The sequence below is a fragment of the Amia ocellicauda genome, chromosome 3 (genome assembly GCF_036373705.1).
Source record: "Amia ocellicauda isolate fAmiCal2 chromosome 3, fAmiCal2.hap1, whole genome shotgun sequence".
Classification (NCBI taxonomy): Eukaryota; Metazoa; Chordata; class Actinopteri; order Amiiformes; family Amiidae; genus Amia; species Amia ocellicauda.
Window position 1 is genome coordinate 13,254,265 of NC_089852.1, and position 14,654 is coordinate 13,268,918.

The 14,654-nt window shown below is 42.1% G+C and overlaps 1 protein-coding gene across 1 annotated transcript in view; it reads left to right on the forward strand.

Annotated features, from left to right (window-relative positions):
• The window catches only part of dnah12 (dynein, axonemal, heavy chain 12), a 51,698-nt gene that overhangs the window by 32,751 nt on the left and 4,293 nt on the right, over positions 1-14,654 (forward strand). The window contains exons 45-67 of the mRNA XM_066699970.1: positions 384-578; positions 1,008-1,141; positions 2,588-2,750; positions 2,900-2,980; positions 3,519-3,695; positions 4,385-4,516; positions 5,717-5,806; positions 5,928-6,068; positions 6,485-6,726; positions 6,865-7,012; positions 7,650-7,795; positions 8,453-8,667; positions 9,103-9,295; positions 9,411-9,603; positions 9,988-10,160; positions 10,437-10,577; positions 10,880-11,038; positions 11,234-11,378; positions 11,991-12,141; positions 12,454-12,707; positions 13,012-13,152; positions 13,846-13,983; positions 14,323-14,556. Of these exons, the coding sequence (XP_066556067.1) occupies positions 384-578; positions 1,008-1,141; positions 2,588-2,750; positions 2,900-2,980; positions 3,519-3,695; positions 4,385-4,516; positions 5,717-5,806; positions 5,928-6,068; positions 6,485-6,726; positions 6,865-7,012; positions 7,650-7,795; positions 8,453-8,667; positions 9,103-9,295; positions 9,411-9,603; positions 9,988-10,160; positions 10,437-10,577; positions 10,880-11,038; positions 11,234-11,378; positions 11,991-12,141; positions 12,454-12,707; positions 13,012-13,152; positions 13,846-13,983; positions 14,323-14,556 (3,786 nt within the window). The remainder of the gene's footprint in view (positions 1-383; positions 579-1,007; positions 1,142-2,587; positions 2,751-2,899; positions 2,981-3,518; positions 3,696-4,384; positions 4,517-5,716; positions 5,807-5,927; positions 6,069-6,484; positions 6,727-6,864; positions 7,013-7,649; positions 7,796-8,452; positions 8,668-9,102; positions 9,296-9,410; positions 9,604-9,987; positions 10,161-10,436; positions 10,578-10,879; positions 11,039-11,233; positions 11,379-11,990; positions 12,142-12,453; positions 12,708-13,011; positions 13,153-13,845; positions 13,984-14,322; positions 14,557-14,654) is intronic.

Here is a 14,654-nt window from a genome sequence, read left to right on the forward strand (position 1 = left end):
GCCTTCAGATAGAATGACCTCCATCAGGATTTTATGATGGAGCTCATATTGACAATATTGCTCCTTCTTCATTTTAGGCGACATTGTTAGGGACTTTAGGAAAACTGGAGCTAGGAACTGTCAAATAAACACAGAAGAGGATGTATGATTGTTATGTTTTTAGGCTCTTCCCTTTATCTAAACTGATTCACATTTGTAAACAAAATGTTATATACATTTTCAAGGGACGTGACAAGTGTAACAAGTTAGACTTACATTACAGTGTAAAGTGGGTTCTCCAAAAGGATGCATAACAGGGCAGAGAAACACTGTAAAACTGTTAAAGCATCTGAGGTAGAGAGTTACAAAATGCTGGAATATGCAGTACCATGTCTATCTTGCAGGCGGTACGTCCTGTGGCTCAGGCCAAGAACAAGGCTGCAGAGTTCAGCCCACTGTCCCTGTTCGCCTTCTTCGTGAACCGTTGCAAGGAGAACCTGCACATCGTGGTGGCCTTCAGCCCCATCGGAGAGGCCTTCCGCAACAGGCTGCGGCAGTTCCCTTCCCTCATCAACTGCTGCACCATCGACTGGTTCCAGGTGCGAAAAAATAATCATGTTGCACAACACAGACTCCAGCCTGTATCGTGTTCCATCTGAGAGTTTATGGCCCTTATGAAAAAGTACCTCATGAGAACACTATAAGTATACTGTGGTATACTTGGGTGGTTGTTACAGTGTATGGAAGTATACTTAATGTTTTGATAACTACTATGTTTCCATGAGTGGAGGCTTGTAAATATCATTGCCACTGAGTTTCAAACCAGCTTCCTAAGATCCCTGCATTTGATTTTTTTTTAGATCATCAATTCGTAGGCATTATTTTCACTTATTAATAGGAACTATGTAAAGGTACCTGCATCATCTCCTGCCACAGTAGTTTACAATACATTTGAATTCAGGCACATTAATCAAGTCAATAGCTGTTTCTATGTGGCTTCTCTAACTGAGCTCTGTGTTGTGTGCCAGCCCTGGCCTGAGGAAGCTCTGGAACGGGTGGCCAACAAGTTCCTGGAGACACTGGAGCTCAGCGACCATGAGCGCCAAGAGGTGGTGCCCATCTGCAAGAGTTTCCACACTTCTGCCATCCAGCTGTCTGAGAAGTAGGAGCCCTCTCCCAGCACCACCCTCAGTGGCTGTGTTGTCGAGCACTGTGTTGTAGTGTGACCCTGTGACCTCACGTCTGTCAGCTCCCTGGCCTATTCAGTAGAGACGAATACACTCATGTACACCAAATGACACGTGAGGGGGCTGGGCGGATCAGCCGTCCGCATTAGTATTTACCCATGCCTGTCAGAATAGTTCCAGATATTGATTTGAAGAGTATCTTCGCCTCTAGGGGACATTTATGTAATGTTTCTTCAAGCTCTGTTTTAAAGATGAAGGATTTGCTCTTAAACTGCAGCATTAAGTCTTTTACACTGATGCCAGCCACCCTTGTGATTCACAACCGATTGGAAGAAAATAGTGCTTGTTGTTATTGAGTTACATTTCAGAGTTTGCAGATGCCTGAATTTGATAGTTAGGGGTTTGATTAATTTGAATCAAGTGACCGATTTAAATCAGGAGCCTGTGCAAGCAATGCATTTCAGATGCAATCCTAGAAAGTCAAAGCACTTCTGTTGTTTCGTTCCATTTGAGCCCTTAGTCTGAGAACTGAACTAATCATTCACTCAACATAACTGATTTAACTCCTTGTAAAGATTGAATACAGATGATGATTTCACAAAAACCAATACAAGCTGCAGGATTGAGGACCTGGAGGACTGGATATGAAACACACAATTTTACAGCCTCCTCATCTGTTCCACTCCCTAGTCTATAATAATCTCTCTTTTTCTCACAAGATCTTCAGCAAATGCCTGGTCTCCCAGTCCTGTGACGCCAGGGAAGCTGCCAAAACCAGACTCTTAGAACTCCTGAACCTTGTCTTCTAGAATGCAGCAGGCTACCATGCCACCTTTAATTTTGCTGTGTTACATAAAGGAAATCTACTTAGAATAGAATCCGGACAGATTGCCTTACCTGCTGTTTTGGAGGCCCTTCAGGAAATCGAGCTTTTAATCTGAAGGACACAGAGTAATTAAGCTGGCAGGCCGCTCTATCAATATTCAGGGTCCTGTCCTGGTTTGCTCTGTATTATTAAAGAGAGAGAGAAAAAAAAGACGCTTATCTGCATTGTATTTTAGGTCAAACCCTTCCACTTCCATGTCTGTATTAAACTCCATCTGAACCTAAGCAAATGTGCATAGAACAATCACAAAGCTTCCATGAGCATCACAGTTTTGTCTCGTTTTCCCACTTTACCTGAATGCTACAGCTAAGTGTAGATATTTGGCATTTGTGTGTCTGTAGCAGAATCAGATTTCTTGCAAGCACAGGTTTCTTTTTGTCGACCTGTTCACTCATGTCCTTGTGTGCTTTCACTTCCACACAAAGAGAATGTGGAGCTGGACAACCAGTATGCGGCAGAGCAGAGAGCTTGGGACACCATTATAGCCAATGCGGTTTACCCCTCAGCCACTGACGGGATGTGTTGTCTTTCCCAGGTTCTTGCACAAGCTCGGCCGTCATAACTACGTGACGCCCACATCCTACCTTGAGCTGATTGCTGCTTTCCGCCAGCTGCTCACACGGAATCGGGACACTGTGATGAAAGCCAAGAAGAGGTACACTAATGGCCTGGACAAACTGGCATTCGCTGAGTCTCAGGTAAATCAGTAACCTCCACCACACTCCTCACACCACCACACACAGCCCTTTGGTCAAATGCACAAAGCACTGAATGGACTCCTCTCATCATCATCATCATCATCTTCTTTTCCACCTCCTCCTCCTACTCCTCCTCCTCCTCTTCCCAGGTGGGCGAGATGAAGAAAGAGCTTGTGGACCTGCAGCCTAAACTGGAGCTGGCAAAGATTGAGAATACAAACATGATGAAGGTAAGACATGATATATTAAGATTCAAGATCCTGACACTTCTGTTTTGTATTCCCCTTTACTTTAGAACATCACAATCAGGGCCTCAATGCGACAACTGAAAGGCATTGAGAAGCAGCGTATCAGTCAGCCAATTCTGTGGTACCGAATATTAAATTGTGATGATTTGAAATTCATGTTATCCAGAAATGGGACGATTTAAAAACCTGTGCAGGACTGGGTGCCACAAGACAGGCAGTAGACAGCACAGCTAATGAAGATGCTGCTGTTATGGAGATAAGCAATGAAGAATTTAACAATTTGGTATTTGACAGAACATGCCAGATGATCCAGGCCTATTCTTATGTCACTACCAATCAATCAATCAATCAACCCAACTTTGTTTGATTGAGGGCCCAAGGAATCGCTTTTGAGCACTTGTATATGTGCAAGATCCATGTATACTTGATGTACAAGTTGATGTATGCAAATAGTACAGCAGATTAACCATTAGGCTGGGGGAACTTCAAGTAGCTGACACTTTCTCTGGTGTTCCTTCAGGTGATAGAGAAGGAGTCTGCGCAGGTGGAGGCCAAGAGCAAGATTGTGCGTGTGGATGAGGAGGCGGCCACACTGAAGGCCAACGAGGCCCAGGCTCTGAAGAACGAGTGTGAGAGTGACCTGGCTGAGGCCATTCCTGCACTGGAGGCTGCCCTGTCTGCCCTGGACACCCTGAAAGTAATGCTTCCTTTGGCCAAAGTCACTCTGCACACACACTGCTCACCATCACCAGGGCACCCTACTAACTCAGCAGAGCACAAGCAGCTCAATTCAAACTCCCCTATGACTTCACTCTGCCACAGAGGCCTCGGCCAAATCTAAACCTGGAATCGTGAATTGCAAATTACAAACCCTAATCACGGTTTATTTTATTGTCAGAGGCCACTTTCTACTATTTATAAATAAAAATGTGATATGGTACGTTACATTTGTAATGTGCGATTCACAAATAGGTCAAACTTTGGATTTGATCTCGAACACAGAGTCACAATAATGATGTTGATTGAAAACATCAGGTCTATAACCTGCAGCAAAATGACACTGCTTATAAAATAATGACAGCAACACATGTTCCCTTTGCTTAAATGTGAGTATCAATGTAGAATTGGACAATATATAAAACAAACAACTGAATACCTGTTGACTCATCTTTTTAGTACTCCAAGACTGATCAATAAGCAAAACTTACAAGGATTCTCTAAGAAAGTTTGTTGTTCTTATCTGTATACACTGACAAATATATTAATAATATACATTTTAAATTTGAGTTGTGTTTGTAGTTTTATTGGCAGTACAAGCATATTAAAAAACTACAGAGAATGTGAATGGCATTTGGGTTTCCAATGAGTTGCTCTTCTCCATTGCAGCCTGCTGACGTGACAATTGTCAAGTCTATGAAGAATCCCCCTTCCGGAGTCAAGCTGGTCATGTCAGCTGTGTGTGTGATGAAGGAGATCAAACCAGAGAAAATCAATGACCCTGCAGGAACAGGCCAGAAGGTGAACCCTGAACTAGGAAGGACTACGCAGTGTTGTCTTGTCTTTTGTTCAACCCAGGCCTTGCTTATTTTGGGTCAAACTATTTTGATGGGAATACATTTTTTCTCTTTGCAGTCACTTAGAAACTTTGATAAAGGGAATGTCTTTGAAGTGACCAACTCTGAAAGACTTTGGAAATTATGCTGAAATTATTCAATTTGAGAAAATAACATAATCAGTAATATTAAGAGCTTACACTTGAACCAAAATCCCTACAGGGCTGGAGTTTGGCAGTACCAGAAAAGCTTGCAAACAAATCTTAATCCAAAGCTGTATTATAAACATAGTCAGATAATAACCATCACAGGCTTCAAAATAATCAGCTGTATCTAGTCTTCACAGAAATGCCTTTTTTGCAATTGGTTTTCAATATTTTAGAATGGGGGAAAAAATGATGGCAGCTGCATATCTCTCATATTTGTCTGATTTCTGATTGGCCTTTAAATGGCTTTATTGTTTTTTATTTCTAACAATGAAGTTGTTATAAAAGGGAATGAATTAATAGGGAAATCATTGTTTTTTCATGAGCAGCACAAAGAGAACAGATATAATGTTCAAAGTTTGAAGAAAAACTAGGGCTTTAGTGTGCCCAAAAAACAGGTCACATCTCCACAGTGCCACTCATCTGTCAATCCCAGCTAAAGTTTTCTCTGTGGAACCACCATAGGGAAGTGTTTGTTCCTCACTCCTTTCTTCTGTTCTCCCCTTCCTGCACCACACTTGACGTTTGATGGCTTTTTAACAACAAGTAAAAACTCAAATCGGAAAACTTGGTTTACCTTGTGGACGGGAAAGAGAAAAGAAATATTGCATGGCTAAATAAAGAGGATTGAATGGGGATTATACAATGGCATGTGAATGGATATGAAAGGGATAAGACATTTAATACCCAGAAGATTGAAAGCCTGTATGGCCAGTGCAGTCTGAATCACAGATAATTTGCTGATCCTGTACCCCCATGTGGATTTCATCAAAGCATTTCAAAGTGCCATGGCACATTAGGTGTAACAGAGACCTTTGTTTTCCCCCAACCTACCCAATCCCTCAATACTAAAACAAAGGTGAATAGTACTGTGGAAATGAAGCACTCTACAGGTCTGCTGTACATGAGAGAAGTGTTTGTACATGAACTGAAATGTCCCCTCCCCCTCTCATCATTAGATTCTTGACTATTGGGGCCCCAGTAAGAAGCTGTTGGGTGATATGAATTTTCTGAGGGACTTGAAAGACTATGACAAGGACAATATTCCAGTAAGTACTTTATTTTTAAAAAAGGGGATCTGGAATCTTTATGATTTTACACTCCACTCACATGAGAGTGGCTAATGAATTTGTATGTATTTATGTATTATTTTTATTTGTTTTGTACCAGGTCCCTGTGATGCAGAAGATCAGAAGCGAGTACATCACCAACCCAGACTTTGACCCTTCGAAAGTGGCCAAAGCCTCATCTGCTGCAGAGGGCCTTTGCAAGTGGATCACAGCCATGGAGGTCTATGACAGAGTTGCCAAGGTACAGGTCCCCATCTAGTTGAACTGAGTTTCAGAGTGTGGTGTTTAAGATTGTACTAAGGGTCCTGACTGATATATAGCTGCAGTGTACAGTTTACATTAAGTTTAGTTATCTGCCCTGTCCCACTGCTCTTATTAAAGTCCCCTATAAAGTAAGGTTTACAAGGCCCTTGAGAAATGGGTTCCATTGGCCCAAGTAGTACTCCAACTGTGTCATACCCCATTAAAGCCAGTTCCTACTTAATGCAGGATCTAGCAAGTGATAGGTCAAAAAGCCTCATACACTTTAACCTGTTCCACGTATATAGAGACTTCCAAAATTAAGCCACGACAACTTTCACCACCAGGGTTTGCTTTATTTAAAACAACATTAAACTAAAGCACTAAGAATTATCCTACACTGTTGGCCACATCCAGGTGGTTGCCCCGAAGAAGGCAAATCTGGCCGAGGCCCAGCACTCCCTAGCCCAGACCATGACTCTGCTGAACCAGAAGAGGGCCGAGCTGAAGGAGGTGGAGGACCGGCTGGCCACCCTGCAGCAGACCTTCGCCGAGAAGACCCAGGAGAAAGCCCAGCTGGAGTTCCAGGTGGATCTGTGCGCCAGGAAGCTGGAGAGGGCGGAGAAGCTGATTGGAGGACTAGGAGGGGAGAAGACCAGGTCAGGAAACTAGAATATTATTTGAGAATTGTGCTTTTAAATCAAATTGAACCTTTAAGTTGTATTATGAAAATAAAGTTGCTTGCACTGGACAAGAGGCTTCCACTCCATTTAGAGTCTGGATTTTCACCACTGCAGATGGTCCAAGGCTGCCGATGACCTCCAGAGTACCTATGACAACCTGACTGGAGACGTGCTGATCTCTGCAGGGGTCATTGCCTACCTGGGAGCCTTCACCGCAGCTTTCCGCCAAGAGTGCACCAAGGACTGGACTAGGCTCTGCAAGGTCAGTTGCCCAAAAATGTGATCAAAGGGAGGAGGAAGAGAAAAATCAATTGCATTTGAAACCATATTTTAAGACACTTTATATGCAAACAAAAGCTAGTGGCAAGTGTGGAAGTTGCTTTTTACCAACTGAAATGGCCCACACAAGCAGATGCATGCAAGAGGTTCAATAGTTCAGGGTTTGGTAGTCTAAGAAAAGTACACTCCACAGCACATTGTACACTTTCTAGGTTTTGAGTGTCACAAATCACTAGAAGAAACTTAGTTCCCCCAGTACCAGTATACCCCAGTCAAAAGGTGGTCATGAGAAACATTCAGTACTTTTATAGCCTATGAAATGAGGGGTGCGCATTTACATTTTAAATTTCCCTCAAGAATCCAGAACTTTGGAAAATTGTCAAATCATATTGAGTGTGATGATTTTGACAAGTAAGCAATGTTTTTATTTTAAGTGCTTTAGGATACCCAATGCTGCCTAACGTGAACGATAGCTTATATAATTGTTAGCATGTATAAATATATTTTTTGTGGACAATCATTGCCTAGGGAACATTTCTAGATACATTTATGATTATTAGAATAGGACCTATGCTGAAAATATTCAATTTGATTTATAATGTGTGTTTTTTTTTTTCCAGGCTAAAGATATCCCGTCTTGCGATGACTTCGCTCTCAGTAAGACCCTTGGAGATCCCATTAAGATCAGAGCCTGGAACATCGCAGGGCTGCCCACAGACAGCTTCTCCATTGACAACGGGGTGATTGTGGACAACTCCAGGCGATGGTGAGCCTTACATTTCCTTTCAGAATAATTGGAGGGTGGCAGCTGAGAGACTTAAATAAGTTTAGTGGGAAAATGTATTTTTATTATTTTCTTTATATTCTTTATCATATTTAATGGTTTCATGTTGTTGATTCTGTTTTGTATATAAAGCATTAATTAATTTGGATTTACCCCTTTCTTGGGAGCTACTTTATTAAGTTTGTTAAAGAATTTTGGTTTGTAGTTTTGTATCAAACTCAGGATGCTACATAAGGTTAATTGTTTCATGAATTGTATATTGTCTACTGTCGGAGAGGGTACTTTAACCAACCATTGTCTGTCGGATTTTTAATCAAGGACTGTATTATTATGCATGTGGTAAACCGAACTTGTACAACTGGATTTTAAGATGTAATCACTTCCGATAGATAAGACTATAACATATTGTCCATCTGAATATACAAAAGGGCTTCTTCAAACTCACATCTCTAGTTCTTTTCCTCACTTCATGTGAGAGGAGGGCTCCGGGTTAACCTGTATTTGTTTTCTATAATAAACATGTTACTTCATCGGTGTATCCTGGGAATGTATAAAACCAAAATTCAAAAGTAAGAAGGAGATGCGTATGGTCACTATATGTTGATTTCCAGTTTAGAGTTCTTGTCCTTTGCATTGCAGGCCATTAATGATTGACCCGCAGGGGCAAGCCAACAAGTGGGTTAAGAATTCAGAGAAGGACAACAACCTAAGTGTGATCAAGCTGACGGACCAGGACTACATGAGAACCTTGGAGAACTGCATCCAGTTCGGGACTCCTGTGCTGCTGGAGAATGTAGGCGAAGAACTGGACCCTTCTCTGGAGCCCCTGCTGCTGAAGCAAACCTTCAAACAAGGTATATGCTGGACACTACAAGGCACTTACAGAGCCACACCATTTACCTATTGTACCTGTTTTTAAACTAAATCAAAGTTTAGTTATTGAGGAAAATTAAGATTTTATCCACTTTTCAAATTGATACAAACTCCTTGTTTCACTGCAACTTGTATTACATCATTTTCCATGGTTCACATTTCACACATCCAGTAATTCTAAAGTTACAAAAGTCTGAAGTATGATTGTACAGGTATTTTAAACGGAAGCATTGCAATCTGAGCTGCAGGATAAGGGACTATAAGGAGGGGTCAGTGATGATAATTGAGTGCTTTCAGTCCACCAGCTAGACTTCTTCTGTGATTTAGAATCAGTAAAACATTGTCTTCTCCAATTTGCATGCCAGAGAGACAAGTATAAATGATGGAATTGGACAATATACACTTTCCTTTTGTAGGAGGTGTCGACTGTATCAGACTGGGGGAAAGCATCATTGAGTACTCCTCTGATTTCCGCTTCTACATCACAACCAAGCTGAGAAACCCTCACTACCTGCCCGAGCTGGCCACCAAGGTCTCCCTGCTCAACTTCATGATCACTCCCGAAGGGCTGGAGGACCAGCTGCTTGGCATTGTTGTTGCTAAAGAAAGGTGAGCAGCACTGCAGTGCCAATGGGTAGAAAACACCATCCTCACTCAAACAGCAACAGGGCATGAACAGGGTTTGGGTTTGTAGTATGTGCTTACACCGTTTGCCACTCTTCAGGCCAGAGCTTGAAGAGGAGAGAAATGCCCTGATCCTGCAGTCAGCCGCCAACAAGAAGCAGCTCAAAGAGACTGAAGATAAAATCCTGGAGACGCTGCAGTCTTCTGAGGGAAACATCCTGGAGGATGAGAGCGCCATTCAAATCCTTGACTCAGCCAAGATCATGTCAAACGAGATAAGCAAGAAACAGCAGGTAGGACTTGTGTGAGGGCTGAGGACTGTCTTCTTTATGCTTCAGTAAGGCTAGACCTGAAGTGCCCCAATCTTTTTCGATGTTACAGATGTCATCAGTTAAGGGCAAAAGATCATGCTGATATGTACTACGGCAATGACTGGTGCAATGATGTAACTGAGAGTTTAAATTTAATTAAAAACTGAAAACCCAGCAGCTCTTGAGATTGCTGGAGACATCTGGGGTTTTGTATGTTTATATTTTATGTATTCCTCTAGGTCTAGCACTGATGCCCCTAATTGTAATCCACAGTTTAGTTAGACAGCAAACTCAAAAACAGTGGTCATGCAACCTGGTCTGCAGGGAAAAGCAGGTTCAGCCACCCCCTCACGTCTTGTTTTTCAGATTGCTGAGAAGACAGAACTTAAGATTGCAGAGTCCAGAGAGGGCTACAGACCTATTGCCAAGCACTCCTCAATCCTGTTCTTCAGTATCGCGGACCTGGCCAACATTGACCCCATGTACCAGTACTCTCTCAGCTGGTTTGTCAACCTCTACATCAACTCTATCCAAGAGAGGTGAGAGCAGTGTTCCTCAGGAAACACCTTATCATGTGACACACTTTACATTTCCCTTGATGATGTAAAAGGAAAAGGCCTAAAAAGAGAGAGCCTGATTATGAAGCTACCCTATTATATGCACAGTTACAGTTCTTTAGAGCTGATGAATCTTGGCAGCTGCTATAAAAAAATATATATATTGAAACCAGCAGTCAGAGGCAAGGAAATATACCTTGTTTCACTGTCCTCTTGCGCCATCTTGTGTCCCATTAACATACTGCATTCTTTCCTCAGTAACAAGTCCAAGATCTTGGAGAAAAGGCTCCGATACCTGAATGATCACTTCACCTACAACCTGTACTGCAACGTGTGCCGGTCGCTCTTTGAAAAAGACAAACTCCTCTTCTCCTTCCTGCTGTGCTGCAACCTGCTATTGTGAGTCTTCCTGTTCTGTGGACAGTTAAACATTACATACTTGTGCACCTATACATTAAAAATCTCAATGTTACCAGTAATTTCATTTATAGATTGTGACCTCAAACTTTGAGATTCCAGTCAAGTTCCTCCAATCGTTCCTTGTTAAAGGCTATGTGCTTTCAACTAGATCAAGACATCACATCCACGAGAGACACTAGTTTAATGGATTAATGTGAAAATGACTGAAACACGTCTTGAAGCTAGTGGATGCCAGCTGTGACGCTGTATTGCATTCCTTTTCTCCTCTCTCTCCCTTTCAGAGCTAAGAAAGAGATTGAATACCCTGAGTTCATGTTTCTGTTGACGGGAGGAGTGGGCCTGCAGAACAAACTGCCCAACCCAGACCCCTCCTGGTTGCTGGACAAGAGCTGGGACGAAATCTGCCGGGCCAGTGACCTCCCCTCACTCAGAGGGCTTCGGTAAGCCAACTCAAGCCAGGCTTCCCCATAGGTTTCTGTTTTTTCTCTTCATAAAAGTGACAATCGTAGGTGAACAGTTAGTATTTTATTAGGACATCAATGCAAGTGATACCATGTGAGCACAATACAATCTTTGAAAAAAGTGTTGTGTGTGCTAGTGCTTTGTAGTATTTATTCTCATTTTTTTTGTGACAGGGAGGATTTCAGCAAGAATCCAGAGAATTTCCTTGTGATTTATGACAGTAAAGAGCCATCCAACATGCCCTTGCCCAAACCGTGGCTCGAGAAGCTCAATGACCTTCAAAAGATGATCGTTCTCAGGTGTCTGAGGCCTGACAAGGTAAGGAAGACTGGAGAGGTCTGTGAGTTAGCATGTGTCAGCTTTTAAGTCCTGTCAGATTTTATAAAGAAAAAACGAATTCTTAACTTTAAATAAATAAATCCCACCATTCAAAAACCTATATTTTTTATGCTAATGCTGTCAAATCTATTAGCATAATTTTGAAGAACTGCACATTTCTCTTGAACAGAAAGAAGTCTTGTACAAGCTTAATTTTTCCAGGCTATAAACTTCAGTGCTGGTTGAAATGGAGGTTCACCACATAACTAAGCATGCTGATCTCTCCAGTTAACAGATTTACAGGGAAATGAGAAATAGCTTAGTATCTGCTTGGGACTGTAAAAACACACCTGCAAAATTATATAGAAAAGTTTGACTTCACTTTTCATTAATAAAAGTCATGTGTCATTTTACAGACTATCCTTTTTCATTGTTAAGGATAACATTTACAACACATAACCATTATTTGTTTTTTGCTTGGGAAAAGAAGCAAAGAGGAGAGTCGTGTAGAAGAAATGATAGCCATCATATAAATATCTTGCCATGTATCGATTTACATAATTGAGACTAATATGCATTAATGATTTCACTACATTAACTCTATTCTAACAGATCACACCAGCTATTACTAACTATGTTACTGAGAAACTGGGGAAGAAGTTTGTGGAGCCACCTCCCTTTGACTTGACTAAGAGCTACTCTGACTCCAACTCGACCATCCCTCTGCTCTTCATTTTGTCCCCTGGCGCTGACCCCATGGCCAGTGAGTATGAGGGCACTAACATCAAGGGGCGCAGCACGGTTCACAAGGAATGCATTTATTATAATCATCAGATTACAGCACTGATTTACCAACATGACAGTATTTCATTCACATATGTGGAAGAGATTAGATGGACATCTAAGTACCTTGTTTACTGTGAGCAAATATTGGCTATAAATTAAAAGTGCAGCAACTTCCTAAATTGTAAACCTACTCCGACACTGGCTTATCATAGACCTGTATGACCAGTCATCAGCTGTGAAAATAGACAGTGGTCAATAGAAATGCATTTACGTCCACTCTTGTTCCCAGGCCTACTGAAGTTTGCCAATGACAAAAACATGGGAGGCACCAAATTCCAGTCCATCTCCCTTGGCCAGGGGCAGGGACCCATTGCTGCCAAGATGATCCAGGCTGCCATGAAGGAGGGCACATGGGTGTGTCTACAGAACTGTCACCTGGCCGTGTCCTGGATGCCAACCCTGGAGAAGATCTGTGAAGAGTTCAGCCCTGACACGTGTCACCCTGACTTCAGGATGTGGCTCACCAGCTACCCTTCTCCTAAGGTACTGACTCCCCAGAGCAGGGGTTGGCCAGCTCAGATTTTACAGTTCTGCAATTAATTCCAACCCGTAATATAACGGACTCATTTGTTGGATTTATTTGGTATGAACAGTCATTTGGTCCTGATTTTACAGATTGTGTCTCTTCCAAGATCACAGATGCAAACCCCTCACTGACTCACTCTCTGACACTGTAAAGGGAAGGAGCACTTTTAGTTAATCTGCTCAAATTACTGAATTCTGTAGTACCTGAGATGGTGGTTTAAGACTGATGCTGTGACACTGTTTGATGTTGCCGTGTTTCCAGTTTCCAGTGACCATCCTGCAGAATGGAGTGAAGATGACTAATGAGCCACCCACTGGCCTGAGGCTGAACCTGCTCCAGTCCTACCTCAGTGACCCTATCTCTGACCCTGAATTCTTCAGTGGCTGCTCTCACAAAGAGCTGGTCAGTGAATCTTACCCTGCTTTCTAGTATTACAATTACATTGTCTAGAATGCGAAAGGTAAGGTTAGATTTTCAGTAAAATGTGGAAGTAGTTGCCAAAGGGAAACTATGAGTGGGAAGCAAGGAGGTATAGATTATGAATTTATGAAATATATTCTCTTTTAGCAGCATAACTTCCAGAAGGTCTGGATATTTTTCAAGAATATATATTAAGTTCAGAATTAAAGGTACACTTTACCTATTTTTATTCTCCTTTAAATAGTAATGTATCAGATACTCTAATTGGTGTCCAATATTGCACTCAAGCAACACAAACAATCAGGTGTGTCAATGAGATTAAAAGCACTGATTCAGTTGCCAATTTCATAGACAAGGGGCTGGGAAAACCTCAGAGATAAGCCAAATAGCTCAAGTAGGAGTTAAAATCCCAGTGATAAACAGCAAGGCAATGAAAAAACACAGGGTTGGCATGGCATGTATGAGCCTGACAATACAAGTTTAACAAGCTGCTGCTGTTGTGAATTATACTAAATCAATACTGACCCGTCTCTCTAAAACTAGGATGTAAGAAGGTGCAGTTAAAAATATCCACTCTTCACCTCATCTAAGCACAAGATAAATATCTAACAGATACGATCAGTGTTGAGAGACAATGTTCTAATTTATGTTTTTGTGTAATTGTATTTCACTCAGATTTGGGAGAAGCTGTTGTACGGAGCATGTTTCTTCCATGCCCTGGTCCAGGAGAGGAAGAAGTTTGGGCCCCTGGGCTGGAACATCCCTTATGGCTTCAATGAGTCGGACCTGCGCATCAGCATCAGACAGCTGCAGGTACAGCGTGCCTTACTGAGAGCCCCCTGTCACACTGCCCCCCCCGCAGTCTCTGCACACATAGTCATCATTTTCACATCACTGTAATCATTTTCCAGCAAACGCACATTTTAAATAACAGGTTTGCATTTAAGTTCCTCTGATATTTTTCCCAGACCCAGCTAATATATTAAAAGAAAATGAAAACCTTAACCTTGAGACAAAGGAAGTATTTTAATGAATGATGTTGCAATCCAGGAAGGCAAAAACCAAACTGTGCATGTATTGTCTCAGTGCAGTATGGGAAAGTCAGCGAGGAAATCGGGGAGTGTATGTGCTCATATGTATTGTGTGTTCCAGCTCTTTGTGAACGAGTATGAGCAGGTGCCGTTTGAGGCCATCACCTACCTGACAGGGGAGTGTAACTATGGGGGCCGCGTGACGGATGACTGGGACCGCCGCCTCCTCATGACCATCCTGGCTGATTTCTACAACCCTGACATCATCGACAACCCGCGCCACACTTTCTCACCCAGCGGGAAGTATTATGCTCCTCCCAAGTCCATTTACGAGGACTATATTGAGTTTATTAAGGTGAGTCTTTGGCTTGATAACAGGAATGAAATGGCGCATCAGCTCACGTTAGTCTCACTGTTTATATCATGCTGTTTTTCCCATACAAAACTTGCCCT